Source organism: Physcomitrium patens, chromosome 25, assembly GCF_059467195.1.
Source record: "Physcomitrium patens ecotype Gransden chromosome 25, ASM5946719v1, whole genome shotgun sequence".
Classification (NCBI taxonomy): Eukaryota; Viridiplantae; Streptophyta; class Bryopsida; order Funariales; family Funariaceae; genus Physcomitrium; species Physcomitrium patens.
In genome coordinates, this window is record NC_143434.1 from 13,300,214 (window position 1) to 13,326,549 (window position 26,336).

The 26,336-nt window shown below is 40.0% G+C and overlaps 5 protein-coding genes across 18 annotated transcripts; 2 read left to right on the forward strand and 3 right to left on the reverse strand.

The window, feature by feature from the left end:
• Window positions 1-11,202: 11,202 nt before the first annotated feature.
• Window positions 11,203-12,998, reverse strand: LOC141044961 (uncharacterized). Of its 6 annotated transcripts, XM_073531446.2 has the most exons (5): window positions 12,946-12,998; window positions 12,626-12,709; window positions 12,297-12,446; window positions 11,958-12,038; window positions 11,203-11,806 (listed from the first exon to the last, which is right to left on the reverse strand). In XM_073531446.2, the coding sequence occupies exons 3-5, from the start codon at window positions 12,439-12,441 to the stop codon at window positions 11,406-11,408; spliced, it is 627 nt and encodes a 208-aa protein (XP_073387547.1). In that variant the 5' UTR covers window positions 12,442-12,446; window positions 12,626-12,709; window positions 12,946-12,998; the 3' UTR covers window positions 11,203-11,405. The 6 variants fall into 6 exon arrangements, 5 of the variants coding, with proteins under 5 accessions (XP_073387547.1, XP_090103557.1, XP_073387548.1 ...); XM_090247431.1 differs by lacking the exon at window positions 12,626-12,709 and having other exon boundaries at window positions 12,710-12,993; XM_073531447.2 differs by lacking the exons at window positions 12,626-12,709; window positions 12,946-12,998 and having other exon boundaries at window positions 11,203-11,571; window positions 11,704-11,806; window positions 12,297-12,468.
• On the forward strand, window positions 12,027-13,491 carry LOC149986319 (uncharacterized). 3 transcript variants are annotated; one of them, XM_090247433.1, is made up of 2 exons: window positions 12,027-12,164; window positions 12,989-13,491. In XM_090247433.1, the coding sequence occupies exons 1-2, from the start codon at window positions 12,125-12,127 to the stop codon at window positions 13,489-13,491; spliced, it is 543 nt and encodes a 180-aa protein (XP_090103559.1). In that variant the 5' UTR covers window positions 12,027-12,124. The 3 variants fall into 3 exon arrangements, with proteins under 3 accessions (XP_090103559.1, XP_090103558.1, XP_090103560.1); XM_090247432.1 differs by lacking the exon at window positions 12,027-12,164 and adding an exon at window positions 12,545-12,684; XM_090247434.1 differs by lacking the exon at window positions 12,027-12,164 and adding an exon at window positions 12,617-12,751 and having other exon boundaries at window positions 12,989-13,391.
• On the forward strand, window positions 13,346-16,038 carry LOC112277189 (xyloglucan endotransglucosylase protein 7). Of its 2 annotated transcripts, XM_073531444.2 has the most exons (5): window positions 13,346-14,085; window positions 14,455-14,555; window positions 14,799-14,992; window positions 15,139-15,585; window positions 15,808-16,038. In XM_073531444.2, the coding sequence occupies exons 1-4, from the start codon at window positions 13,839-13,841 to the stop codon at window positions 15,563-15,565; spliced, it is 969 nt and encodes a 322-aa protein (XP_073387545.1). In that variant the 5' UTR covers window positions 13,346-13,838; the 3' UTR covers window positions 15,566-15,585; window positions 15,808-16,038. The 2 variants fall into 2 exon arrangements, with proteins under 2 accessions (XP_073387545.1, XP_090103556.1); XM_090247430.1 differs by having other exon boundaries at window positions 15,139-16,038.
• A 1,731-nt stretch (window positions 16,039-17,769) lies between these two features.
• Window positions 17,770-22,377, reverse strand: LOC112277242 (coatomer subunit beta-1). 6 transcript variants are annotated; one of them, XM_024509345.3, is made up of 5 exons: window positions 22,178-22,377; window positions 19,634-21,718; window positions 18,813-19,319; window positions 18,506-18,591; window positions 17,770-18,242 (listed from the first exon to the last, which is right to left on the reverse strand). In XM_024509345.3, exons 2-5 carry the CDS (start codon window positions 21,704-21,706, stop codon window positions 18,044-18,046), a joined length of 2,865 nt encoding a protein of 954 aa, XP_024365113.1. In that variant the 5' UTR covers window positions 21,707-21,718; window positions 22,178-22,377; the 3' UTR covers window positions 17,770-18,043. The 6 variants fall into 6 exon arrangements, with proteins under 6 accessions (XP_024365113.1, XP_024365119.1, XP_024365116.1 ...); XM_024509351.3 differs by having other exon boundaries at window positions 18,506-18,604; XM_024509348.3 differs by having other exon boundaries at window positions 22,198-22,333.
• An 868-nt stretch (window positions 22,378-23,245) lies between these two features.
• On the reverse strand, window positions 23,246-25,833 carry LOC112277243 (ER membrane protein complex subunit 7 homolog). Its single transcript, XM_024509352.3, has 7 exons — window positions 25,715-25,833; window positions 24,975-25,018; window positions 24,679-24,778; window positions 24,235-24,298; window positions 23,921-24,040; window positions 23,712-23,820; window positions 23,246-23,595 (listed from the first exon to the last, which is right to left on the reverse strand). The coding sequence occupies exons 1-7, from the start codon at window positions 25,810-25,812 to the stop codon at window positions 23,513-23,515; spliced, it is 618 nt and encodes a 205-aa protein (XP_024365120.1). The 5' UTR covers window positions 25,813-25,833; the 3' UTR covers window positions 23,246-23,512.
• Between the last annotated feature and the right edge of the window lie 503 nt (window positions 25,834-26,336).

Below are 26,336 nucleotides of genomic sequence, written 5' to 3' on the forward strand. Positions count from 1 at the left end.
AGTTGCTTTTTTAACTCCTTAAGCTTATGCAAAGCATAGTAGGAGATTCTTTAAAAAGAATTGTTTTGCAAGTACTAAATTTTGGTGGATTTGTATGCAATTCTATGATGTATGGCATAATCTTGTCTTTCCATGGTTAGAATGATTATATTGTACATGTGTTTAAGTTCTTAATTCATACTATAATTATTTCTTTTACAACAAAGTAATTTCTTTTTATACAAGAGGTAATTAAATGCCCAAAACGCATCACTTTTCTTATCTATATGCAAATAAAGTGAGCCTAATTTAGAATCTAAATTACTTGCAAGTAAATAAAAATTTCTTTCTTGATGGCTTGAGCTCTTTATAGCTCTATTTACAAAGTTTGAAAATATATTTTTTGCATCAATATAAATAATATTCCTTCAATGTTGTATAAAGGCTTCAAAATCCTCATTGATTTTTAACCACCTCTTAACTTTTGCCAAGCACAAAGCAAGTTGGTCACAATATTTCTAAAAACCTTCTCAATAGCTTCCATTAATGCTAGTTCTTTGCCTATTACTATCATCCATGGTGCATTTCCATTTCCCAAAATATTGCGGACTTGTTCTATAGCCCCTATTTTATCTACATTTATTTTGTCTTGCATAAAGTTAAAGCTAATAAAAAACAATATGGTGGTAGTTGTATTACCAATAATGAGTAAGAGGGGCATGTTAAACTTGAACATGTAATAAAAATAAAAAGATTATTACTAATATGTATAAGAAAAGCCAAATGCCAATTGTATATATAATCTGATAAATAATTCAATCAATAATTAAATTCCACATACACAAAGAAACAACTCATACCTATTATGTTATTTTTTACTTAGGTAGCACCAACAAGACAAAGCAATCAAGGCATCTTTTATAAACAATCATCATGATGAAGACTTTTAAAATATACATAAAGATAGAAAATAGAAAAAATACCAATGGATTTTGTTTGTAAAATGCATTAGCAAAACTTTGAGAAAGTCTTTTGCAAGGGCCATAGAATTCCTTTGAGTTAATCATAGATGTGTAAGGCAACTAACAATGTTACATTTGAAAGTATAAAAAATACTATTTGTATGCAATTTATTCAACAATATTCTCTTTAAAGTGTAATCCTATAGATTAAGTACATGGAATTATTGTTTGGCATTGTATATATTTTAAACAATGACTTGTAAAATATTGTTTTGCTAGCAAAGACCATAGATAATTATTCTAGGAGCAACCTTATCTAATTTATATATATAATAGTAACAATATCATTTAAAGACAAGATGATTACATTAGAATATATAAAAAGAGTTAGAATAGGATCATGGTTGTAGTCTTCTACCTCAATAGTCCCTTTTCATAATTTATTATTTCTATCTATTTGCTACTAGAAGAATTCTAGAGATACTTGTATATGCACGAATTAATTTATCATGGAAAACTCTATTTAAGATAAAATTATGTATTACTTTTGAGGCATAAGCCACTCTAACCATAATAAACCAAATTTTATAGATGGTATTAAATTTAGCTTTTTTGCTGCATAAGTATTATATTTCATAGCCAAATTCATTCATAGTTGCTCCAATTGTTGATTTTAATTCTTCTACTAGAATGTTAGAACGATGAGATTATAGAGTTTAGCTACCATTGTATGTGTTTGGAAAAGGCATCCTTTCAAAAACACAAGTAACTTGGTAGCAAATAATTTAGATTTTAAGTAAGAAAGTTTAGCTTTAATAGTGCAGGTATGTAGAAAGTTTCTATGCAAATAAAAAAGAGATATATTTATTTAAACTCTTTCTTCATATTCTAGTGTATTGTCACGGACACAAAATACAAACTTGAAATCTAACAAGAAGTTCAAGAAGAAGTGACAGAATTAGATTAAACAGATGAGTACAAGAACAACACCAGAAAGGTGAGCTAGAACTCCAAGAGATGTGTTGTCGAGACTGAAGAACTCTTCAGCCTCGATCCCTATATATACTCCTACTTAGGAAGCTTCTCGAGCTACTTCTATTAACTAGGAAGCTTCTAGAAGGTTCCAGAGGCTTCCTTTCTAGAAGGTTCTAGAAACTTCTCGAGCTACTTCTATTAACTAGGAAGCTTCTAGAAAGTTCCAGGGGATTCCTTTCTAGAAGCTTCTAGAAACTTCTCTTCTAGAAGGTTCCAGAGACTTCCCTTCTAGAAGCTTCTAGAAACTTCTCTCTAAAAGGTTTCAGAGGCTTCTCTTCTAGAAGGTTCCAGAGGCTTATTTTCTAGAAGGTTCTAGAAACTTCTCTCTAGAAAGTTCTAAGGAATATGTCCCTAACATCACCCCCTCCTTTAGCTTCGAGGTCTCTGAGAAGTAATGTTGTTGATCAGTACCAACGCAAGAAAATGAAGATCTGTCGCATAACTTCTGCTATGAACTCCAACTGTTGTTCACGAGGCAAGTGGTTCATCGACCCTTGAAGCCAATGGTAGTGGCCCACGCCTTCGACTTTTGATCAAGCATGAACTTTCGTGTCCTCATTGTGAAATTGTCCTACAAACACGCCTTCTGGTGAACCATCGTAAGCAGGCTCGATCTCAAATACGATCACCAGTGATCGGTTACTCGGTATCCTCCGTCGTCATCGTGGTACATGTAGTTCTTCATCTCGGGATTGCCTTCGTGAGCTACTCGGTTGCGATACTCTGACTGGCATAGTATCTATCTCTTGGCTATCCATATCAAAAGACCAAACTACGATCTATCTTGGAGAAAATAATTACATCAACTATGAATTTTGCTGATGCTCTCCCTTTTTCTTATATTGTTGAGAGAACAAGCTTCAGAAAGAAGCTATCATCGAATTGATTTAGGTTTATCGGGATGTCGTTGATGAAACTCCTGTACCTTTTGTGGCGCATTCGTAAGATTTTCAGCTGGCTCCCACGTTCGCTCATTAATGTCATAGCCGCACCAATGAATAAGATATTCTAACTTTCCCCACCTTCGCCGTGAATCCAATACCTTTTCAACCTCGTATTCTTTGTGGTTCTCGATTTTAATACTAGGTGGCGGACATTGCACTCTTCTAGGAAAAGATGACTCTCGATAAGGTTCCAACAGAGAAACATGAAAGATTGGATGTACCTTCATAGAAGCCGGTAATTCCAGCCGGTATGCCACTGGATTAATTTGCTTCTGGATGATAAATGGTCCCAATCTTTGATAGTCCAACTTATCACATGGTCGCTTGGTCTTGATATTTCGTCAAAGAAGCCAGGCTTTGTCTCCAACTTTGAAAGTAGGTGCTAGATTCCGAAATCTATCTGCAGACGTCTTATAGGATTCTTGAGCGGATTGTAATTGAAGCTTCAACATAGTTTGAAGCTCTGATAGTTGCTTCGCAAATCCTTCAGCTGCTGGATTGTTATTTGTTGACGGACTCAATAAATCAAGCTTCGGATGATACCCATAGTTGGAAAAGAATGGTGTTTGTTGAGTCGATGCATGGAGGGTGTTGTTATATGCAAACTCGGCTAGCGATAGATATGCAGTCCAATCGTCTTGCTGATAGTTGATGCTGCATCGTAAGTACTGCTCCAAGATCTGGTTCACCCGTTCCGTTTGGCCATCAGTTTGAGAATGAAAAGTTGAAGAAAGCTTGATATCCACCTTCAATATCCCAAAGAGAGATCTCCAAAACTTTGACACGAACTGGGTACCTCGATCTGATATGATATCATCTGGTAGTCCATGATATCGATACACATTATCGAGAAAGAGTCTTGCTGTGACTTCACTGGATGATGTCTTCTTACAAGGAACAAAGTGTGCCATCTTCGTAAGCCGATCTACCACGACAAAGATGCTGTCAAATGAGTTTGATGATGGTAAGTCCGTGATGAAGTCCATAGAAATTGAAGACCATGGTCGACGTGGAATTAGCAATGGCTGTAGAAGTCCATAAGGGCGATGCCGAGGATTCTTAGATCTTGAACAGATGTCACAAGAGAGGACAAAATCTTTCACATCCTTCCACATTTGGGGCCACCAAAAATCTCGGGAAATAAGCTCCAAGGTCTTGTTGAATCCAAAATGTCCCACAGCTGGAAAATCATGGCGAGATTGAAGAACTCGGAGTCGTGCTAGTCCTTTTGGAATGTACAATCACTCTTCAAAGTATAAAAGATCTCCCTCCACCTTGAACTTGTCGTCATTGGTACGTTGCTTGATATCAATGGCTACTGAATCTTTAATGGTCATAGCACGTACCTGGTTTAGGAAGTCAGCATCAAATGATACAATAGTAGCACAAAGTTGAAATCTCTCTGGCTTCAATAACGTTGTACATTGTTGATCAAACGCTGCTTCTCCAGCCTTTGGTGCAAGATACGATTTCCTTGATAAAGCATCGGATAGTCCTTGCTGCCTTCCAGGTCGATAAATGATAACAAAATCGAATCTAGATAGCAACATATTCCACCGAGCTTGACGCCGATTTAAAACTCGAGCCGTCATGAAATACTCCAAATTCTTGTGATCCGTATATACGGTTACTGGATGTGCAGCTCCTTCAAGAAAGTGACGCCATTCTTCGAAAGAATCCACTATAGCAAGAAGTTCCTTATCGTGGATCTCATAATTGATTTCAGCAGCAGAGAACTTCCGAGAATAGAATGCAACTGGTTGGAGCTTCTTATCTTCACTCATTTGTGAAAGCACAGCTCCTAAAGCAAAATCTGAAGCATCAGTTTCTAAATAGAAGGCCTTTGTAAAGTCTGGATGTACCAAAATTGGAGCTGTAGTAAATGCTGTCTTCAAATCTTGAAACGCCTTCTCCGCCAAAGGTCCCCATTCCAACTTATCCTTGCATGTTAATCAAGTGAGAGGAGCAGCAACTTGAGAATAATTCTTGATGAAGATCCGATAGAAGTTAGCAAAACCAAGAAAGCATTGTACGTCTCTAACCGTCTTCGGAACCTCCTAAGACATGATTGCTTCTACTTTCTTGGGGTCCATCTTCAAACCTTCTGTAGCCGCAATAAACCCCAAAAATTCCATCTCCGTCTGGTGAAATAAACACTTTTCTAATTTGGCATATAGTCCTCGCTTGCGTAGTTTCTCCAAGACCAAACGAACATGCTCCTCATGCTCTTCCTCGTTTTTAGAGAATATTAGAATATCGTCCAAGTAGATGACAACAAAATCGTTGAGGTGTTCTCGAAAGATGTCATTCATCATATGTTGGAAAACCGCTGGAGCATTGGTAAGACCAAAAGGCATGACATTATATTCGAAATGACCATACCTTGTACGGAATGCTGTCTTCCACTCATCTCCTTCCTTGATTCGTACGAGATTATAAGCTCCCCTTAAATCATTTTTTGTAAAGATCTTCGCAAGTCCAAGTTGTTCTAAGAGACTAGAAATCAAGGGTAATGGGTAACGATTTTTCTTTGTTACCTTGTTGAGGCCTCGATAGTCCAGACACATCCGTAATGATCCATCTTTCTTCTTCACAAATAAGATGGGTGCTCCAGCTCATGATTTTGAATGACGAATGAAGTTCTTGGCTAGATTCTCGTCAATGTACTTTCGCAACTCTGCCAACTCCATTTGCGATAGATTGTAGATTGGGCCAAAAGGTGGTTGTGCTCCTTTTTGTAAGTCTATGGCACAATCATATGGTCGGTGTTTCGGTAGTATGTCGGCGTTCTTCTTTTGAAATACGTCTTCAAAATCTTTATATTGCTCCGGTATACTTGCTGTTGAGATCTTCTCCTCGGTAGTTGGAGCCGCATAAATGACAAATGGAGTGCCTTCCTTAGATAATCTTATAAACGCTCTTGCTCCAATGAATAAGGATTTCTTTTTTCGAGGTTTTTTACTAGGTTTTTTCTTGGGTAGTTTTGTGGGAAAAGTCATCTTCTGCAACCTCCAATCTATCAATGGATTATGTTTTTCCAACCAAGAAAGACCAAGAATAATAGGATTTGATGGGGTTCTAATAATATTAAAAATAATATGACTACTATGATCTTTAAACGTTACTTCTATAGGTTTTGATTCATGGGTGATGCTACCAGACAATAAAGGTCGCCCATCTATGACCTCAACATGAACAGGTTTTGATTTTTGTACTAAAGGGATCTTATGACGCTTTGCAAATTCTTCGTCTAAAAAACAAGCAGATGCTCCTGAGTCTTGTAGTGCTAAGGTTCTCAGTTTTTGAGGGCCGATAAACAGAGGGATTGTAAAACAAAGTGCAGGTTGGGCAGAAAGAAAAGAACCTGATTGTTGTTGGGATATTTCATTGTCCAGCCGCACGGTTCCTACTGTGGCTGGGCATCCTCGTTTTCCTGAACAAATACTCTCATAGTCTTGACTATGCCTCGATTTTGCTTTTTGGGGCAGTTTTCGACTTTGTGGCCTTCTCCACCGCAATACAAGCATAAATTTTCCTCCATACGTCGCTTTTTTTCTTCTATAGTAAGAGATTTGATACGTACCGCATCAATTTGCATGTCTTCCACCTCTGAATGCGAATTCACACCGCTTGCCGACATAGTTGGAGCATGGCGAATTGTATGTTGTCTTGAGCGTTGGTCTTGGCGACGTTGGAATAGGCGATTATCGCACTTCACAGCTTGGCTAATGGCTTCATTGAGCGTTCGTGGATCAGGAAGAGTTAACAGCAAATCCTTCATATCATCTCTTAAACCCCAATAGAATTGACTCATCAACGCTTCTTCATCCCAATTGATGTCGCATACTAATTGCCTGAAATCCGAAGCATAGACTGATGTAGAATGCATCTCTTGTCGTAGCGACCGGATCTTTGTTGTAGCCCATCAAACCTTATCGTGTTCACCAAATGCTTCCGCAAATGCTTCCAAAAAGGTTTCGAAGTTGTTTAATATGGATGATCGTTTCTCAAACAAAGGAGCAAACCATAATAGAGCTTGTCCCGTAAGTAAGGTTCCAACAAGCCCAACACGTGACTCCTCCGTTGGATATCGTTCGGGCTGTAAAACTGTTATCAACCTGATTTGATTGACAAATCCTCAAAACTTGGAACGTGTTCCATCAAACTTATCTGGAAGACTAACTCGAGGCTCTTTATGTTGTAGAACTAGTGGTTCTTGTCGAACCTGAGGTAAAGTTGTTTCTCCAAGTGCTGAAATTTGAGGCTGGTGTAGTTTAGATTGTGCTATCCCAGATACTCCATCATTATGAAGCCTTGCCACCACTCCTTCAATCTCTGCAGTTCTTTGTGATAACGTAGCAAAGGCATTCATAATAGCATCTAACTTAGATTCCGAACTTTCTGTCATACTAATGTCTTGACCTCCGGCCATTCTAAAAGAAGGACAAAAATGATCCTATAAGAGGCAATATTGGTTTATAGGAGGATAATCCACAACCTATAAAACGCCTTAAGAATTTCAAGAAGAGGGGTAATCCACTCTCTCCAAGAAGAATAAGACTCCAATATTGTAAGAGAAGAAGTATCAGTTTAGAGGAGGGTAATCCGCAACCTCTAAAAAATGCTAGTATACCTTCAAGTAGAGGGGTAATCCACACTCTACTAAGAAAGAACTAGCTCTGATATCTCAAGTTAGTGTAGTCTCGACAAACTGTCACAGACACAAAATACAGACTTGAAATTTAACAAGAAGTTCAAGAAGAAGTGGCAGAACTAGATTAAACAGATGAGTACAAGAACAACACCAGAAAGGTGAGCTAGAACTATAAGAGATGTGTTGTCGACACTGAAGAACTTTTCAGCCGCGATCCCTATATATACTCCTACTTAAGAAGCTTCTCGAGCTACTTCTATTAACTAGGAAGCTTCTAGAAGGTTCCAGAGGCTTCCTTTCTAGAAGGTTCTAGAAACTTCTCGAGCTACTTCTATTAACTAGGAAGCTTCTAGAAAGTTCCAGGGGATTCCTTTCTAGAAGCTTCTAGAAACTTCTCTTCTAGAAGGTTCCAGAGACTTCCCTTCTAGAAGCTTCTAGAAACTTCTCTCTAAAAGGTTTCAGAGGCTTCTCTTCTAGAAGGTTCCAGAGGCTTGTTTTCTAGAAGGTTCTAGAAACTTCTCTCTAGAAAGTTCTAAGGAATATGTCCCTAACATACATGTATTTTATCAAAATTACTAGATAATAATTTATATTAAATTAAATTCTAAAAAATTATTTTTTATAACTAAAAATATATATAATATGTAATTATATATATATATATATTTAAAAATATTAAATTTATTTTTTTATAATTTAATTTATATAATGTTTTTATAATTTAATTTATACACATTTATATTTTGATGTTATTACCAAATTTTGAATAATTTCTAATAATTTAACTCTCATTTAGTCTTTTATAAGTCAAAGATTATCAAAAGAGATGTATAAATTTTATTATTATATTAAATATATAAATATATAAATATATATTCAAAATAATTAATATTAGTAATTTATTTGAATTTGTAACCAATCAATAAATATGACTAAAACTAGTTAATGTAAAATCCACAAAATGGTGGTAAAAAAGTACATTTATTGTTAAATATAAAAACATAATATCATTTTTGAAAATCACTGTTATTATTATAAATAAATAACAGGTGATTATATTTATAAAATTTGAAGTAATAGATAAATAATATTACTACAAAATCCCTAAACAGTAAAATTTAAACTAAAATTTTAAATCAAGAAATAATGTTATGTAAAACATAATATTGGTAAACATTGCTTTTAATGTCAAAAGTCAGTAACATTGCAATCACACTAACATATCACTTTGAACAAAAATTCACTAAAATAACCCTAACAGAAATACACTATCTTAGTTCACACCTCAAACAAAACATAATCCAAAATAAAGTACTCAACTAATCTACTCCATTTTATTTTATTACATATGTAGTCCCCTAAATCTTTTTTTAGCTTTTCAACAATCTTATTTTCATCCTTGCAAGGCACGTTTTTACTCATAATATAAAACTTCAATCAAAGTTACAACCCAGACTGAACCCTTGATATTCAAATTCAGTATATTAAAATTCTTGATAGTGTTATTTTCATTCTAACGAAGTTATCCCAATCCCTCTATCTATTTAAGAATGTGCTACACAAGCACTTTGTAAGATCAAAAGAAAGTCTCATTTGGAAGTGATTCTTATGATGCCATTCAATCTGTGACTAATCGATACAAACCCTGCCGAAGGTCCTGGCGGACCCACACAATCAACTGTTCATCTAGCATACTTGCAAGTCGGAATGGTGATAAGGCTCAAGTTGGATCTGTGATCAGGTTGACGAAACAAGTTTCACCGAGATCTAGACATGGAGATCTATCTTTTAATCAAACATGCATTTTTCGTGTTGCTCCTGCTGCTTCTTGCGAAGACCTCGTGTCTATTACGAAACCCAAACAGGAGAAACAGACTGGAAATCTGTAAGTTCGGTGTAGCGGATGTTTGTAGTGATCCTTGTGCACATCCAACTTAAATGCATTCAGGTGATGGAGTTGACGAGATTGTGGACTCGATTCTAGACTCCAAGTTGGTTTGTTGTGGATTGGCATGACTTGCGGAGGAGGAAAAAGGATATTCATGTCCAAACAAAAAGTCCTTGCCACATGAATCCTCCATACATTCTGGGCCCCGTCAGTCTCCTCTTACTAGAGGTACCTGGACCATGGACGTCTCTATCTTCTCTTTTACCAAAAGGAATACAAACAGTTTGACCAAATACAGAATTCCGAGTTAGTTTCCATTACATATTCGTGTGGAAATATTTTCTCGATGATTGGGATGGTTATTGCATTAAAAAGGATGGCACTGGTTGCAAAAGAATGAAATCTCTCTTTTTATTTCAGTGGCACCTGGATCGTGGTTTTCATGTCTCGGGACAGAGTATTGAATTTGCTGCTACACTGCAATGTGATTTGTGATGCCTTTGGGGTGTTCACTTTTGTGATCACAGCCTGTAGTCTTGTCTTGTATATTGCGCGTCTTTGTTAGTTTCAATAAGGCCACACTCTTGTTCTGTATTTCGAAACCGCTGAAATTGGACAACAAGTTGTAGAGTGTACAACTACAAATCACAGTACAGGCAAGAATCATTCAGAATAGAATACAAAAAGATTATAATTGGGCGCAATTCGAAGTTTCATGATGAAATACTGCTTGTTTGTCGATCCATACACTTCAGTGTGATACGAACCAAATGATGATGGATGATTGACTTACATCACCAGCATTCGAGATACAGGGATTCAATCAATGCGTTTCGCTTGTAAATCCTGGACTAGCCAACCTCAAACCTTAAAGCACTTAACAATATACTTAAACGCCCTCAAGCCCTAAAAAATTCCCGTCTTGCTTTTAAATCATACACACCCAGCATTGCAAGACAATCGAGCTTAACATGAGCATTTCAGAAAACGCTCTTTGAACGAGAGCCCACATCCTCAAGGCGAAGACGATTAACTATTTTAATGCTTGGGGTGATTTTGAGCTCACAATGGAAGCTAAAGATTGTGGTCGAAGAGTGGGTGGCCAAGCAAGTGGACCACGATACAGCAGGAACTTTCCATAGGACAGCTAAACTCTCCTGCATTGTTCCTACTTCTCATATCTAACACGAAGTTTCGGAAGAAACCAGCACAGAAGATCCACAACGTAGGCTTAATCAAACGATTGACCTCGATGGCGCTGCAGTTTTAGTGGATAGACAATGGTGAGAGGCAAGTACTGAACACCTAATTCTCAGATCCAACTTTGACAACCCTCACTGTTCCGACGTTGATGTCAGTTCATCGGCACGATACAAATGAAGTGGGTGATCAATAAGTGATGTGGGTCGGGGTCATGGTCCCTGACATGTGAGCCAGCAGTTCTCGCAGAGTCCTTATTGATGACTTTAACTTCTCCCAGTGGTACTAGTCATCGTGCTTCCCATCCCAAGCCCAAGAGTGCTCTTCCACCATGTTGTGGCACACAACATTCTCATCCTGGAAAGGTTCAAGAAGAAGAAGTCTGTAGCAATGCATGGAATCATGTGAATATTCTGTCTCAGTTGAGCATTCATCTAGTGTCCCACGACTCAGTTCCTGACATCAACACACATGTCGAACAGCCTCAATCTTGTGACTGAAACCACTCGTGCATCCTCACAAACCATTGTGGGTCACACATCTTAAGTCTTGGTTTTTTTTATTTTTTTTATTTTAATGCTGGTGAAACAGTCTGATATGTGTGGCTGAAGGCTGTTAGGGTAACCTCATTAGTAAACCTGGCTGAAATGAGAGTTAACTTAAGACGAGCCCATCTCTTCACTCCTTTATGCCATGTACTGATCCATTTTCGTTCCTTCAGACTATCTAGTCACTTCCGATGGTCAAGTTCCGTTCTTAAGAATCTTTGCCATGCATGCAAAAATAAACACGCCGACCGCATGATTCATTTCTCCCCACCATTCGCTCAATATCTGAGCACTCCACGGTTCATGGCTAGATTGTGTTCCTCCGTCCATGCAATTTCCTGCTGAGAGTTTTATCTGCCACCTCCATTCCCGCAACACATCGGTTTTTACCATCAATAATTGGGTTGGTGGAATTTGCCCTGTTTGCGCCGATGTATTTACAACTCCGTAATCTATTTTCAAGTTTATGGCGATTGATTTCCATGATCGATACCTGTTAAACTTTGTTTTTGGAGGGAAACCGGACCATACAGCTTTGCGGTGCTGTCTGCGAGGGAGCAAATGCGCGTTGGTGCCAGCCTTTGACAGTAAATTTCCTGGCGCAACACACGCTGCCTGACTGATTAACTTCACGCTGAAAGTCAGTTCTTAAGCTGAGCATTCCAACGCTCACCTCAGCATCATTTTCTCTCCAAATCTGCCAACCTGACTTGATCCAAGTCAAAGAGGCTGCGAAGCCCATAATACCTATTCTGACGTGCACTTCCCTCACTGAACTCATTGGCTTCCCTCGATTCCTCCGCGGAGCCCTGCGTGTGTCAGGGACATCTGCCACGAAAACGAAATACCAGCTTCTGAAGTCCTAAACCATCAAGTTTCAGCTTTGAAATTGTGGGAAAGAATGAAAGAGTCACATGATGCGAATGGTGCTGCTAAATCGATTAACTGTACGTGGTAGGTTAATTTCTTCCATTCCCTTTTTTTTCTATTTTTTTTCATCTGATTTTTCTATCTTTCTTTAGGATTTTTTTTGCATGTAGTTAGATCTGTACTCCAGGAAACTTATGTGAATGAAAGAGTTGGCACCTGAGAATCCAGAACAGTTGGGACACACCAAGAGCCTCTGCAGGTCCTTGTGACGCTCAAAATCCACACAGACAGCGGAGAACAGTAAATGCTTGTTCAGTTTCAGACGTACAGACATGCATGTGGTGCCACTATGGCAGCACATGGTACCTGCGGCGTACAAGATACTCATCCCTCCATTTGCTCCAACAATTTATAGTCTCCATGTTTCAGGTTTTTTTTGTTTTTGTAAAAAAGACTTCTTCGTCATCAAATGGTGGGGAAAATCAGAGAGGGACATTTTAATTGATATATTTTTTCTTTTATAAAAAAAGGCGCTTAAATCAAACCAGTGTGATGCACACGGAATTATGGGTGGCAGAAGCTAAGCAGGCTTTCCATTTTTGCGGTAAACACTGCGGGAATTATTGTACCTGCAATGGCTCTTTGCAAGTTATGAGGAATTGGAACCCCTGGTCAGTGTAATGGCAACCAAGTAACCTGGGACTGTGCTTTGAATACCTCCCACAAACCATGCAGAGATTAAAAGAAACGAACATAGAAAATTGGGTAAAGAAGGGGAGGAAGGAAGAGGGGGAAAAAAACAGTCATGTATACATATGTATAAAATATTAAAAAAAAGAGTCTTTGTCCATGTCAGTGATCCTACATTTATTTCTGTATGAAGTCATGATTTTCTCAGCTTGCTGCAGGAAACTGGACGGAGCCAGGGACAGATCATCTCCATCGCCGTTGCCCCATTCACATCGTGGTGGCCATCGTAAGACTCGGCAACGCAAGCTCCGTTGCCTTGTGCAGCTGGATGCACAGCCATGTGAGGGGCCATGGCACCATCGGGCATTTCTGCCAGACGGTTTGCGTTGGACAGGATGGATCCTTCAAAGCTTGTCAGTTATCAAGTTACCAGTCAGCTTTTGCTGCATCCTCAAGAATTATATTGTTTCGCGCGCTCTCCCTCTCTGTGTCTCTCTGCTCCCATTCTCCCCCTTGCAAATCATTAGGGCTTATAAAAGCCATTGCCATAGAACAGCAGGTTCGTGGAGTTCCGCCAATTTGTGGAAATCAGAGCCTCCATTTAGCGGCATCCTTTTCTGATTGTTGGTCACCTTTCTGTACAAGAAGTAGCTTCATGTTTCTCCCATGTCCACGTGATTCCAGCTGCGAAGACTATGTGTTTGATACGTCGATCTTCTAGAGTGTTGATTCTATTCGCATCATCGCATATGTTCCTGATTCTTTGCGTTCTTTCTCGGAACAAGTTGATTTCTCTTTGAGTTACCGGTGAGGATCGGTGTTCGAGTGACGCGCTCGTAGCTCCAATAGTAGGGGAGAGTTTGTTTTGCAATGTTCCACTTGGTATCTCTAATTTTCTGCAAATGTCTGACCGTTTGCAGTTAGAGCTAAGGTTTTAACCGGCTGTGATTGATTGTGAACGTGATTTAGCTCTGGATGCTTTAAATATACATGAAGCCTGGTAGAGTTTGCGTTGTATGATTTAACAGCGGTGATAAGAGTTGTCCAGAGCCATTTTGGAGAGGCATCATGACACTAGAGGAAGCAATGCAGGGGATGAAGAACCCATCGAGAAAGAAGAAATTAGGAGGATGCATTATTCTTGGATGTATCATACTCATAATTGTTCTTGCGGTTGTAATCTCCCAAGTGACCAAGAAGGGGAAGCAAAACGTTAATGGGTTTGACAAAGATTTTAGCATTACTTGGGCAAAGAACCACACACGAATCTCACACCATGGAGAGAGACTCGAGCTCATCCTTGACGCGGAATCTGGTATGTTATCCATTTCTATGAGTAAACATGTGTTGCAAATCCCAATTCCGATTGAATTCATTTTTTTTTTCTCGTATGGCCTTGACTGAGTTTGCAGTGATAATCCTTGAATCCATAAGATCTCGCGGTATAAATATGTTTTTCTATTAGGGTTGTGCTGGTTTAGTGTCGTTGGTGTTCACTGCTCGGGTCCAATTATTCTTTCATGGACCTCGCCTCTAATAAAAGCCGGAAACCTTTGCCTGACTGATTGACAACTAAATGGATGAAAGATCATTTAGTTTAAAACTGGTTCTGGGATTGAATCCAGACCGTTTCATTGCGCACAACTTGTGTCATCACGTTGAAGCGCGTGTGACCATTGCGCAGGTTCGGGATTCAAATCAAACGATTTGTTTCTATTTGGGAGCATTAAAATGGACATCAAGCTCGTACCGGCTGACTCTGCAGGCACAGTCACTGCATACTATGTAGGTCTTTACGATTTCACACACCTAAAAATGTTTGCTTTTACACAAAACGAGTGACGAGAATTCCAGTAATTTAATTAATTGTATTCCTGCTGTTACGCCTTCGGCAACGTAGGCACATCCTATTACTTGAATTTCTGAATTAGTTCACAGAATGGTCCCTACTACCTGAGTCGTTTGCAAAATATTAGAGTATTGCAGTTACACTAAACCAATCTTTGCTTTTTCGGCTACGATCTACAGCTATATTCGCCAACGGATCATCACGACGAGCTTGACTTCGAGTTTTTAGGAAATTCATCTGGTCAGCCTTACATTCTGCAGACGAATGTCTTTGCCAATGGCACTGGAGAACGTGAGCAGCGTATCAATTTATGGTTTGATCCAACCACCGATTACCACACGTATGGTGTGTTATGGAACCGTCGGCAGATTTTGTAAGCGAACAGTTCTCCTATCCTTTCTTTTCATCGTCTTCAAGTAGCGCAAATGAGCATATTGTCGTGAGCAGATTGAATTGGATCATTCAGCTCTTGAAAAGAGTCCCTGACCCTGGCACTTGCATTTCTATCAATGGACGTAGGTTTTTGGTTGACGATCTCCCGATCCGGGTCTTCACGAACAATGAAGATATGGGCATGCCATTTTTAAATCAGCAACCGATGAATATCTTTTCCAGTATTTGGAATGGGGATAAATGGGCAACCCAGGGAGGGAGGGTGAAGATCGATTGGACTCACGCCCCTTTCATCGCTTCATACCAGAACTATAACCTCGATGCATGTATTGCTACTGACGCTTATGCTCCTTGTGCAATGCCATCTGCCAACAAATGGTGGGATCAAGAAGAGTATCAAGCACTCTCAGCTGCACAGCAAGATAAGCTAAGATGGGTGGAAGAGAACTATATGGTGTATAATTACTGCACAGATGTGAAACGGAACCCAACTACTCCATTTGAGTGTACACGCAACTCGGGAGGCTTTCTTGGGCTTGGCAGCCTCCACTGACCTACGTCGACACAAATGGGGTACATCATCAAGCTTGGTTCATAATTCAACCAATGTCGCACAATTCGATTTACGAGCATGTTAAGCCAATATGGGTAAAATGAGCATGGGATGGAAGCCTCTGCCATTGCATCATTCAAAATAATGATCGGGCTCCCTGCCCCTGCTCCCTGCTGCTTGTTACTAAAATTGTGCAGTCGCCTACATTCTACGCTTTTCATTGGATTTGTTGTCTTATGCAGGAAAAAACATTAATTTAAGTAGAGACCAGGTCAAGACGACGTTCTGTGCACAAGAGTTTTGCCGAACAAGGTAGTTGAGTTAGGGATATGAGGTACAATACATTTAGTAGCAGGGACTAAATAGAAGAACCCTCTGCTGGGTAGCTGTGACCAGTACGAGGTTGAGATGTAGAGGTAACGTAAGTGTAATTCCTATGAGAACTAATCAAATAAACGTTGACAAAGCGTGAATAGTCTCTCCGTGCTGTTTTTATACCTTCCTGTAGCATCTCTTCAATCGATCTGGAATTCCTGGTGAGACTTAGCTCACAGACGAAACTTCAGAGCCAACCTCACCACTCAGCTCAAACTTTCGCAACCTTGATCTCCAGTTGCTTCATCTGAAACTTGGGCCTTACCATCGAAACCACCTCAGGATGTAGAGCTGGAGACAACTACACATGAGAGCTTTCAGTGGGAAAAACAGCACCTCTCGCATCAAAACATATCGCTGCTCTCTCAAAACTGGAAGAAACTTAGAGGATCCGTAAATCAGCTCTGTTGTTTCCAGACAAGCATTGTTCACAGTTCCGTTCCTGGAGATGATACAAGGGTGTTGAATTCCATGGCTCCCTAGCATGCTGAGAGAGGACTGTTTCAATTCAAGCTGGATGCGTATCTCCACGATCGTAAGTTGTGGATGTTTCCAATCTGGGTCAGAATGTGACGATGCTTACTAACCACTACGATCTGCAATAGAAGAGGTGAATGTTTGCAGAAGAGGCTTCGACTACATAGTCAGAGGATCCGAGTTTTTGCATTTAGTGCAACATGGCTTTTTTGTTTGTTTGTTTGTTTGTTTGTTTATTTATAAGGTTTGGCTACTATCCATGCATCAACAGACATCCACACACACACACACATTTGTATATACTTGCATATAATTTCCTTGATAAAATGACAGAGTAATGGCCACAAACGATAAAAATTCTAACAGAAAAGAACACTTCATGAGGCAACATCCTGCTGTAAATGATAATGGAGATTAGTTAAGTGAGGTTTGGGTTCTTATTTCTTGTTTCTTACCTTTTGGATTAGCATTGTAAAATTTTTAAATATGTGTTTATCTGCAAATATTAATAAGGAACAAGTAAATAGAATAAATCATATTTACTCGTTTATGGTTGTTCTGATCAATTTTCGTCCCGTTCGTTGCTTCTTATATTTTTATCTACATTGCAAACACCTAAATTTTAAAGAATTTTTTGACTCCACTTTGAAATAGAAGCTTAATTCAAACGTTGATAAAACTTGGATGGTTCTTGTTGTAGAAAGTTTTGGCTAAATATGCATTGATTATTCACAAAAGTAGTATAAACTTTTGTCATTAAGGCTTTTGAATAAAAGAAATCTGATAAAAAAAGATTTAGCCTATACCCATTTTGCTTCTTTTTAAATTATTTCAATATAACCTAAAAAATAAATAAGTAAACAGAAAAAAGAAAAACGTTGGATTAAAAACTGATATCAATTTTCATCCACCAAATTCAAGTTGAAGGAATGTGTGAACCACATTTTCCACACCAAGACTTGGCAATTATTATAATTGTGTACTGTGGTAGCATTATTGAACAATGTATCACATCAAAAAATTAGAACTGCAATTCTTGAGATGCTTAAGAATGAAGTATTAGAACAACGTACAAGACATAGACATCCAAAGATCATATAATTGACAATGATCATGTGATGTAAACAAATGATTACAGCCTTAGACATAATTGTCCTCAAAACATGCTCTTCTATTTTATCTATTTTTAGATTTTCTTGAATTGGTTTGGATTTTTAGTGGATGGGTGGAATGGAAGAATGTGCAAGAAACCATTTACATCACAGCAAAAGATTCAACAACCCTAATAAGCAGCACAAAACTTAAGCAAAGAACCAGGCGTGAGTCGAAGCAAGGCACACATGAAACTCAAATGTCGAAAGTAGAAGATTTACTGGTAACAATCTATGTCACATCTACATACAAAAATTTTAGGAGCCCAGGTAGCTAATGTCTTGTACAACAACACTCGAATGATGTTTTCAAGTTCATGATCTAAAATGAGCTGTGTGAGATATGCATGCAACTCAGAATAAACGATGTTGTCTCGCAAGCCACTGACTCCGGGAGTCTAACATATTTTGTTGAACAATCCATCTAAATATTACTAAAAAGGGAGTGAACTTTTACTAGTGTCAAGAGGACCTCTTAACCTTTTTGTTTGAGAGTGATCTTGTCTCCAAGACTGAGGGCAATGCCCTGCGTCTTACTCCTGATTCGAACATAGCCACTAAGCTTTCCATCTAATTGCTTCTCAATATTCACATTAACTAATGCGTCCTCCCCAAATACGCTCTTAGCATATAGATTTGCAGCCAAGAAGCCACAATCACCTTCCATAGCAGATCTGCGCATCATGTGCACACACCAGCGATGAATCAGACAAGTTACAAAATCAGGTCACTGCATTAATGAAGTTTAAAAGGCAATTTTCACTTAGATTATGAAAACGGCAAACATGCAACAGAAACATATGTTTGCTGAGGAACCAAACAAAAAGAGTTAAGTTCGGGAATAACCGAAATCAAATTCAAGCGAAGGATGTCACAGGACCACAGAGGACACCAATCTAAGAGAAATCTGATGACAAATGAAGGATAGATTACTTACGGTGGAGTGAGACACTTCATGTTGGTGGAATCCACAATATGCTGCAAGAACTCCCGAACGTCTTGAATGGTGGTATTTATTGCTACCTGGAAAAGCATGCTAATACAGTCACCCGCCCAATTCAAGCATTCTTACCTTTTTAAAAAAATCTTTTTAGAGTGGAACTATCTTGAAGTGCGAAGCTAAAATCATATCAAGCAGCCCGTCATAATTGTTCGATTTCAACAAGGCGATGTCAAAGATACGGGGATAAGTATGAAACAAGAGAGAATGAAACTTGAAGCAAAACAAAAGAATCGATAGATACCTTGTTTTCCCACTCAAACTCAGCCCACATGTTGCGAAATGCAACATCAGCACATGAAGCAGGAGAGATGTAGTCCATGATGTCAATGTGAATGTCATTCAGCACCACAACATTACGGTCAAGGACACTGCTTGTCTCGTAAACAATATTTCCAAAAATAATGCCCGTCTCAGTTGATGAAACCTTAATGTTGGCACGTATCTGCTTGCTGGTATTTGGAGCAAGAGCGTAGTTCTGAGGACGCTCTACTAGCTTCAAGTCACCCATAGTTGCAAGCTCTAGACAGAGATTTTGAAGAGTCTCTGTTGTCCGGTTGAGAATGGTCACATCCAAGACTATGTCATATTGATGAACCGTAACATAGGCCTCTGCATACACTGGATCGCTGAAACCTGTCAATTGAAGGACCTTGTTCAACTTTTTGGAGTCCCCAACTTTTGAAACCTCTCCCGTAGCTCGTATGAGGTCATCTTGCACTTGATCCTCCAGCTCCATTTGACTCATGCCCTGATTGAGTAGCAAGTCAGAAAATGCTTAGGATTCTTAATGAGGAGGCTAAATTCAGCTCCGATATTTATCTTCCAACCAGGACCAGAGGTTTTATACTAGACACATGCTGATACAACTGAGTATGAAAAAAAGCGGAAATAAACACGAACTGTGACCACGAGTTAGATCACCATAAAACTCTTCGTTTCACTAAATGCATGAGCTTCGTTTTCTACTCTCCAATTTGCTACCATTTGACTTAACACAGTAGGACCCATGGAGTATCCTAGGTTCAACTTCTCAAAGATGAATGACAGTGTATTATAACAAACCTTGCTTCTCTTTAGGTGATAGAAATCAATCAAATCGTCAGGCTGAGCGTATGAATCCTGTGCTTTAGCCTTCTTCTCCTCCATTTCCCTTGAGAGCTTATCTTTTATCATCATAGCGAAGCTTTGCCGACAGTTCTTCAACCATACCGTCTTCATCAATTGGTCTTTGTAGGAAAGAACTCTGATGCACAAAGTGATCCGATCGTAGGCATCGTCATCAATTGGATGAGATAGAGCAGAAGACTGGCCGAGTCTGAGCATCGAAACCATGTACAGAAGAATCTCAGCTTCAGCCTTATTCACAGCCTCTTTATTGTTCTCGATTTCTTCATAACGAAGCATCAGCTTCGTAAGAGTGCTTGCCACCACCGCTCCGAGAAAGAAGTCTCCCATAAGAAGAGTCGACCGCAGATTCACAGAGGAACCTACGACGGCGGACGTGAAAGGAGCTACAGAAGCAGCTGCAGCACTTTGGGTTGCGTATGTACCATCGGCAAGAATTGCAGGTCGCTTAGAAGAAGCCGTAGAAGCATACTGTGGTGGAGCGGCTTTGGGAGTTGAGGGTCCCTTGCTGACGGCTGTGTCCACGACTTCCCCTTCCTCTGATTCAGTGTAGAATGGAAGCTCCCCAAGCGATTGCTTGATAACAGATATACCTGCTTCTACTTCACTTACAGTCAGAGAGTACTCCCCAATGATCCAAAGCGCACATGTCGCCACTCGAGAGGAACGAATCTGATAGAATGTGTCCACCAACCTGGCCATAATTGACTCGCGCAAGTTGGAGTTCGTTTGAATAATTTCCCGCACGAAGCACACAACGTCGATCGCCGATGCCACGTTAGAATCTCCCAGGAAATCCATCAACAAATGAACCACCGTGCTGGCAACTTCGGGGAATTTTAAGGCACATGAGTGTATGGCCTGCACAAGCATTTGCCTGTACTCGCCGTTCTTCTCCAGCTCAGCGTTCTGTGTCTTCACAACCTCTTTCTTCAAGGACATCACCACCTCGTCAATGTTGCGAAGCGTAGTGAGGTCCATTGCAATGTCGAGAGTCTTCTTGCGGATATCCAAATTGGGGCTTGAAAGAGCCCGCAGAACGTCCATTATCACCTCCACCATGATCTCTCGGTAGGAGGCTTTGAGCTCCTGGAGACGATCCAGAACGATCAACTTCACATTGTTGTCGCTCTGCGTTTGAAGCAACTGGCAGTACGTGTTAGCAGCGGCGCGAATAGCTGTAGGGGCAGAGGAGAGGGACACGAGAGTCCCCGCACTCTCATACATCACCGCCGTATGCTGGGAGCTCAACAGCGACACTATAATCTTAATGTACTTCCCCTTCATTGCTGGATTTGTTCGGCAGACCTTCCGGATGAGCTCAAGCACTACCATCTGAAGCGTGTCCCCCCAAGTCGCCACACTGTCCAAGTGACTGAGAAGGTAATTCACCGCCCTCTCTTGCGCATGGTTGAAAAGCATGAGGAATGCGTTACGCTTGGCAGATAGATCCTGTTCTTGATGAAGGACCTTCTCAATATATTCCGCCGCATCAGGTATGAGTTGCTCCCCTTGGGGCAGCTTACAGATGGCATTTATCGCAAGGATAGCATTCCTCCTCACAAATGCATGGCGATGCTCAAGGTTAGCAAGCACCGAAGGAATCAGAGGCTCGATTAGCTCTGCCTCCATAAGTCTCGATAGAAACCGTAATGTCACCCCCCGGATATACTCATTAGGGTGTTGCAGATTATTTCGGAGGTTCTGACAGATGAGGATCATTTCGGGAAGAACCTTCCCCCGTGAGTCTGTCTTATCAATGATTTCTAAATAGAGTAACAGGAGCTTCTGTATAGTGTGGTCCTCAGAGGGGAGTACATACCGCACAATGGTGATGAAGAGGGTGGGGATAGTTTCACCGTTGAGTAGCAACATAATGGCCTTCTTCATGGCGTCCACTTTAGCCTCAACGTCATGCCCTTCCAGATGCTCCTTGATTTCACTCGAAAGAGAGGGAGTCCCTTTGTCGAAATGCACTAATAACGTGCACGTCTTCTCCATGGTTGCCATCGTTTAAACTCCCTGAACCCACACGATAAGATCTCGTCAATTAAAGAACAAATAAAGGGCCCTTCGCCGTAGAAAGATACAAGACACAATTTTCTAGATCATTCAGAAATAGCGTGGAGGGCAATGTATCAGAAGTGGTCTACTCTAGACGCTAAATCCTTAGTTCAACTCCACCCATTGTTCAATACACGATCCAGGTGCATAACCCATTCGAGAAGAAATTCATTCAAAATCGACACAACCGATTACGCACACAACCCTCTCTACTCGTAACTAACCCCAACAAGCAGAACTCCCAGAACTATGAGCTTAAAAGAACACAATACCGAAATGTAAACTCAACCCAATGCTGTATTACTTTTTCCAGGCCCTACAAACTCAACATCCTGCTCCACAAGAGATCCTAAACTGGCACGCGCCAACATGCCCACACAAAAGCTCTGCCCGAACAGCGCTGCAAAGCCTCCATACCTTGAGAGCAGTCTTCTCACCTCGCCCCCCTCGCAATGAACTCTGTCAACGTGCCTCTGCCTCTGACACCTTCAACGATGACTTTGATACAGAGGTGTGGACTCATAGCATGGTTGATTGTGCTCGACCCAAAATGCAAGGCCCAATGAGAATCGGGACAGAAGGAAAGAGCTGGAGAATCATTGTGCCCTGCGAGCACCGGAGCTTCAACTAAGTCAGGGCATGGTACCTTTTAGGTTATTGAGTTTACTTTTAGAAAGGCTTCTGATGTTGATCAAATCCACAGGCTTTATAACGCACAGTTACTCCATTCTGCTTAGGCCATGAAGGTTTAGAGTTGGTTTGAAAAATACAAAGCACATACGAGTATTCTCCTAGCTTTAGGACCGTATCAAACCTTTTTTTTAGGGTGATTAAGAATCATACATGATGTGTTGAAAAATATGTATTAAATTTAATGTGAAAGCTCGGGAATCAATCCCTAGTTCTCTGCCTTCAGGAGGAATGAAATTTACACCTAATCAAACTTTAATTAGCCTCAATTCTTGTGGTACAGTAATACACTAGTTTTCGAAGTTGAGCCAAATAATTGAGTATTCCTGCGTAGAGTTTGAAAGGGAAGTTGGGTTATTGGTTGAAGGAAAATGATTGTACAGGTCACAGCGATGTCAAATTCTGCACAGAAAACTCAAACACGACTGGTTCGACAACCAGGAACTGAAATCCACAGCAACACGCCGTGTCTGGTGTGGACGTCGTGGTCATGTGTGACCGTTCCAGAGAACTCGAGGGGACGATGCGAAAGTGATTTTCTACTAACTGAGTTCAAATAAGTTTGACGCATACACGTCGCAAACTAAGGGGGCCGAGCAGATTAAATACGTGTAAGTTCCCTGTTTGATCATACTATAGGGATGGACTCGAGCATTCGGCAACTCGATGTAATGGTCTTCACCCAGCTATTGACAAAACTGCAACGAAAATTGCATTGAAGTGTACAGAACTAGTAGATCTCCGACATATAAATAAGTGTAGATTGCTGAGTAATGAGAGCAACTGGCCATTGAGGATAGGTAAGCATGATTTCCTGTTTGTTTAAGAAAGAGATGCAGCGCTTCCAGTAGAGCCCCAGCAGGATAAATGGCTACAATCGACAAGTGCACTTTCATGAAAGTCAAGCATGGATTACTAAGCTTGCATTTACTGATCCAGAACGATGGCATCCACTCACTACAGTAGTGATTATAGGGCCTCTGTAAAGACATAGAATTTCAAAAAACTGGGGCCGATTCCCGTTCTAATGAAACACAGTCAAGAATTCTCCGGGCTCCAATTTTAAGTGCGTCCCTGCAAGAATTGGGCGACGGGGCTAGGATGAGCGCGTTGGGCTTCTTGAAGTCTCTTCATTTCCTCTGGATCTGAATACACAAGGCACAACCTCAGCTTCTTGAAGTAGCTTAAAAATGAGCCGAATCATCTCTGCAACCAAAATGTCAACTGCATCTCAAATTCAAATAACATAAAGATCACTGACCTATGCTGTCCATCAACTTCGGCAGGAGGAACACACAGATGACCATGAAACCTATCATCAACCCCATGGGGCTCTTCAGCAACCCCAGCAAGGAGAAAGGTTCTCGTATCTGCAAAGACCAGAAAAATGATCACATTGATTGTTCAATGCATGGTACTCCCAAAATGATGCGACTGCATGTTCATTATAGAAACAGACTAATGACTTGCCTCATAATAGTTCTCCTCACGTAAAGGTTCTAGAACCAGTCCATCAAGTGTGCGGCGAGGGCCTTCCACATAGCTTGCACGTATTTGCCCTGGCATTCTAGAACTCACATCCACTCTCACCTGCAAAAAACCGCTGGAGCGATTAATAATTGCTACACTGCAAGTCAGCCCGGTAATCAATAGTGAAATCCTCCAGTCCGAACGCATCAGAAGCATTGCTTGAAGAGGGTAATGAACTCAATTTGTAATACAAAGATTTAACATACGACACAAAAACACTTCTTGAAAAAGGTGACTTTCTACAGTTTGCTTACCGGTGGAAAAAAGTAGCCAAGCGCTGTAACTTCCAAGAGATGAGTACCAGGTGGCACACCTTCGCTGTTATCGAACCAGTCAAGGCCCTCAACGTCAAGAGTGACAGAATTCCTTACTACCCGAGCAAACCTATACACCACTGCAGCTATAAAAGGATGCTGGCTTCAAATAAACTTAGAGCTGCAAAGATGCACTCCTTCCTAAAACCTGTAACAATTCTTTGGCCTACCATTTCATATTATGCATATATATATATATATATATATATATATATATATATGCGAAAAAACTAGAGCAGCTTAATGTGTACAAGTATGTGAACAAGTCTACCACCCCATGTGACACAATGAATCTAATACAATTCCCACACGACAAACAACAAACCCAATCAACTCTCTTCAACAAACTCATTAAAGATCACATGAAAAATATTAGAAGGATACAAGACGAATGAGCCGTCGGTTCTTAGAAATGAAACTTGTTCACCACCATCAAAGACCACTTTGATGTTAGCTACCTTGCCGATGCTTTTTCCTCTCAAACCTGCGCACAAACACATTTCCCAATAAATGAAATCATCATATAGCTAGATTAATATTTTAAATTATCACATAGTTGTACATTCAAAACTAATAATGGTTAAACAGGCAAGAAGAAGAGCGCACTTATGATCCAACAAAGAATCTCTAAAGTAAAGAGATCAAAAAGATGTCGCTAAGGTGTATTAATCGACCCTTACTTTCCAATTTCACCTGTCCTTCCACAGCATAGAGATCATCTCCACTGCATACAACCCTCTTGGTCAGTTACTTAAGGGGTCCGATCAAGAAATTCATAAACACATGCCAGTAAACTAGACAAGTCTGGTACATGTAAAAGTTTGGAGTAACGTAGGATCTACACGTAGAGAGAGAGAGAGAGAGAGAGAGAGAGAGAGAGAGAGAGAGAGATCCTTACAACTGCATACAGCAGAGAGAAACCAACCAATCATAAGCAACATTTTAAAAACATTCAGATTCACGTATCTCATACCCATTCCACTTCCTGATCAAATGAAACTGATTACAACACCGACGCAAAAGCGGCAATAAGGACGTTACAGTTACGCGCCGCTCCTATGCAATACAAGGGACTGCAAGGGTGCCAATTCGCATTCATGTAACAAATTCTCAACTTCTCTCAAATTTTATTGTACTTCACCGTCTACCGGATTTCGCGTTAACACTGATCCAAAAATAACATGACGGACGAATTCAGAGAATGCACTTCAACGCGGTTGAAGTGCTTTGCGACAAATATTTGAAACCCTAAATATTTCCTTGTACATGAATCTCAGAAACCCAAAATAATTACAAAAAGAGTATTGTTATGTAGATGATATGCGACCTAACAAACAAATAATCCCGAAAAACATACCCTCCCTTTCCGATTAGGAAAGTCTGGATCAAACACAAACACAAAAGATGGAAAAAGGGAAACCTGGAGTAAGCGGTAGATGCCACGAAGCATCCGCAGAGGACACAGAACAGAACCAGATGCCCCGAGAAACAGAAAATGGGTTTGAGTAGGACCGCCATAGCCACGAGATGATATCAAAAACCCCAACAAACTCTTCAATCGACACAGAGCAGTCTCTTTCTTCTGCGTTGTCGGAGCAGCTCGCCGTCGATGCGAGGAAGTAGCAGTTCCCATGCTGGGGACATAGGGGTAATTGTTCCCGATGCTTTGCTCGGCTATAAAAGCTCGTTTCACACCGTTTACCGGCTGATGCATTTGTTGAGTTTTGGTCTTGTTTGTTTTGGATAAAATGTTTAGTTTGTAGGTAAGCAAATGTGCTGAACATGTTCATTGGCCATATGTGTATTGGGAAAGAAAAAAAATATGGTAATATTGTAAGGGAGAAGATAGAGTTCCAAATTTACATAATTAAAAGATAGGAAAATAAAAATTAAAATAGTGTTGTCAATTTTTTAGAAACATTTTTGAAACATAAAATTTAGAAGAAGCCTTGAAAAATGGCTAATATTAAGGGAAATTGGTTAAAATAATAGAAGAAGAATGTATCTTTTTTAATTCTTTATTTTTATTTTATTTTTAGATT

What these genes read in the sequence shown, in the direction of transcription:
- LOC149986319 (XM_090247432.1), top strand. Translation starts at nt 12,633, where the DNA reads ATGCACACGGAATTATGGGTGGCAGAAGCTAAGCAGGCTTTCCATTTT. An exon ending in GCAGGCTTTCCATTTTTGCG is followed by an intron (nt 12,685 to 12,988) that starts GTAAACACTGCG and finishes AGCTTGCTGCAG; the next exon opens with GAAACTGGACGGAGCCAGGG.
- LOC112277243 (XM_024509352.3), bottom strand. Translation starts at nt 25,812, where the DNA reads ATGGCGGTCCTACTCAAACCCATTTTCTGTTTCTCGGGGCATCTGGTT. An exon ending in ACCGACGGCTCATTCGTCTT is followed by an intron (nt 24,299 to 24,678) that starts GTATCCTTCTAA and finishes GTTCGATAACAG; the next exon opens with CGAAGGTGTGCCACCTGGTA. An exon ending in GAAGTTGATGGACAGCATAG is followed by an intron (nt 23,596 to 23,711) that starts GTCAGTGATCTT and finishes TTGTGTATTCAG; the next exon opens with ATCCAGAGGAAATGAAGAGA.
- LOC112277189 (XM_090247430.1), top strand. Translation starts at nt 13,839, where the DNA reads ATGACACTAGAGGAAGCAATGCAGGGGATGAAGAACCCATCGAGAAAG. An exon ending in GCACAGTCACTGCATACTAT is followed by an intron (nt 14,556 to 14,798) that starts GTAGGTCTTTAC and finishes TACGATCTACAG; the next exon opens with CTATATTCGCCAACGGATCA. An exon ending in TGGAACCGTCGGCAGATTTT is followed by an intron (nt 14,993 to 15,138) that starts GTAAGCGAACAG and finishes CAATGGACGTAG; the next exon opens with GTTTTTGGTTGACGATCTCC.
- LOC141044961 (XM_073531445.2), bottom strand. Translation starts at nt 12,468, where the DNA reads ATGAGTATCTTGTACGCCGCAGGTACCATGTGCTGCCATAGTGGCACC. An exon ending in CAACTGTTCTGGATTCTCAG is followed by an intron (nt 12,039 to 12,296) that starts GTGCCAACTCTT and finishes TTTTCGTGGCAG; the next exon opens with ATGTCCCTGACACACGCAGG. An exon ending in GGAAGTGCACGTCAGAATAG is followed by an intron (nt 11,807 to 11,957) that starts GTATTATGGGCT and finishes GTGTTGCGCCAG; the next exon opens with GAAATTTACTGTCAAAGGCT.
- LOC112277242 (XM_024509345.3), bottom strand. Translation starts at nt 21,706, where the DNA reads ATGGCAACCATGGAGAAGACGTGCACGTTATTAGTGCATTTCGACAAA. An exon ending in ATCACCTAAAGAGAAGCAAG is followed by an intron (nt 19,320 to 19,633) that starts GTTTGTTATAAT and finishes CTACTCAATCAG; the next exon opens with GGCATGAGTCAAATGGAGCT. An exon ending in AGTTTGAGTGGGAAAACAAG is followed by an intron (nt 18,592 to 18,812) that starts GTATCTATCGAT and finishes ATGCTTTTCCAG; the next exon opens with GTAGCAATAAATACCACCAT.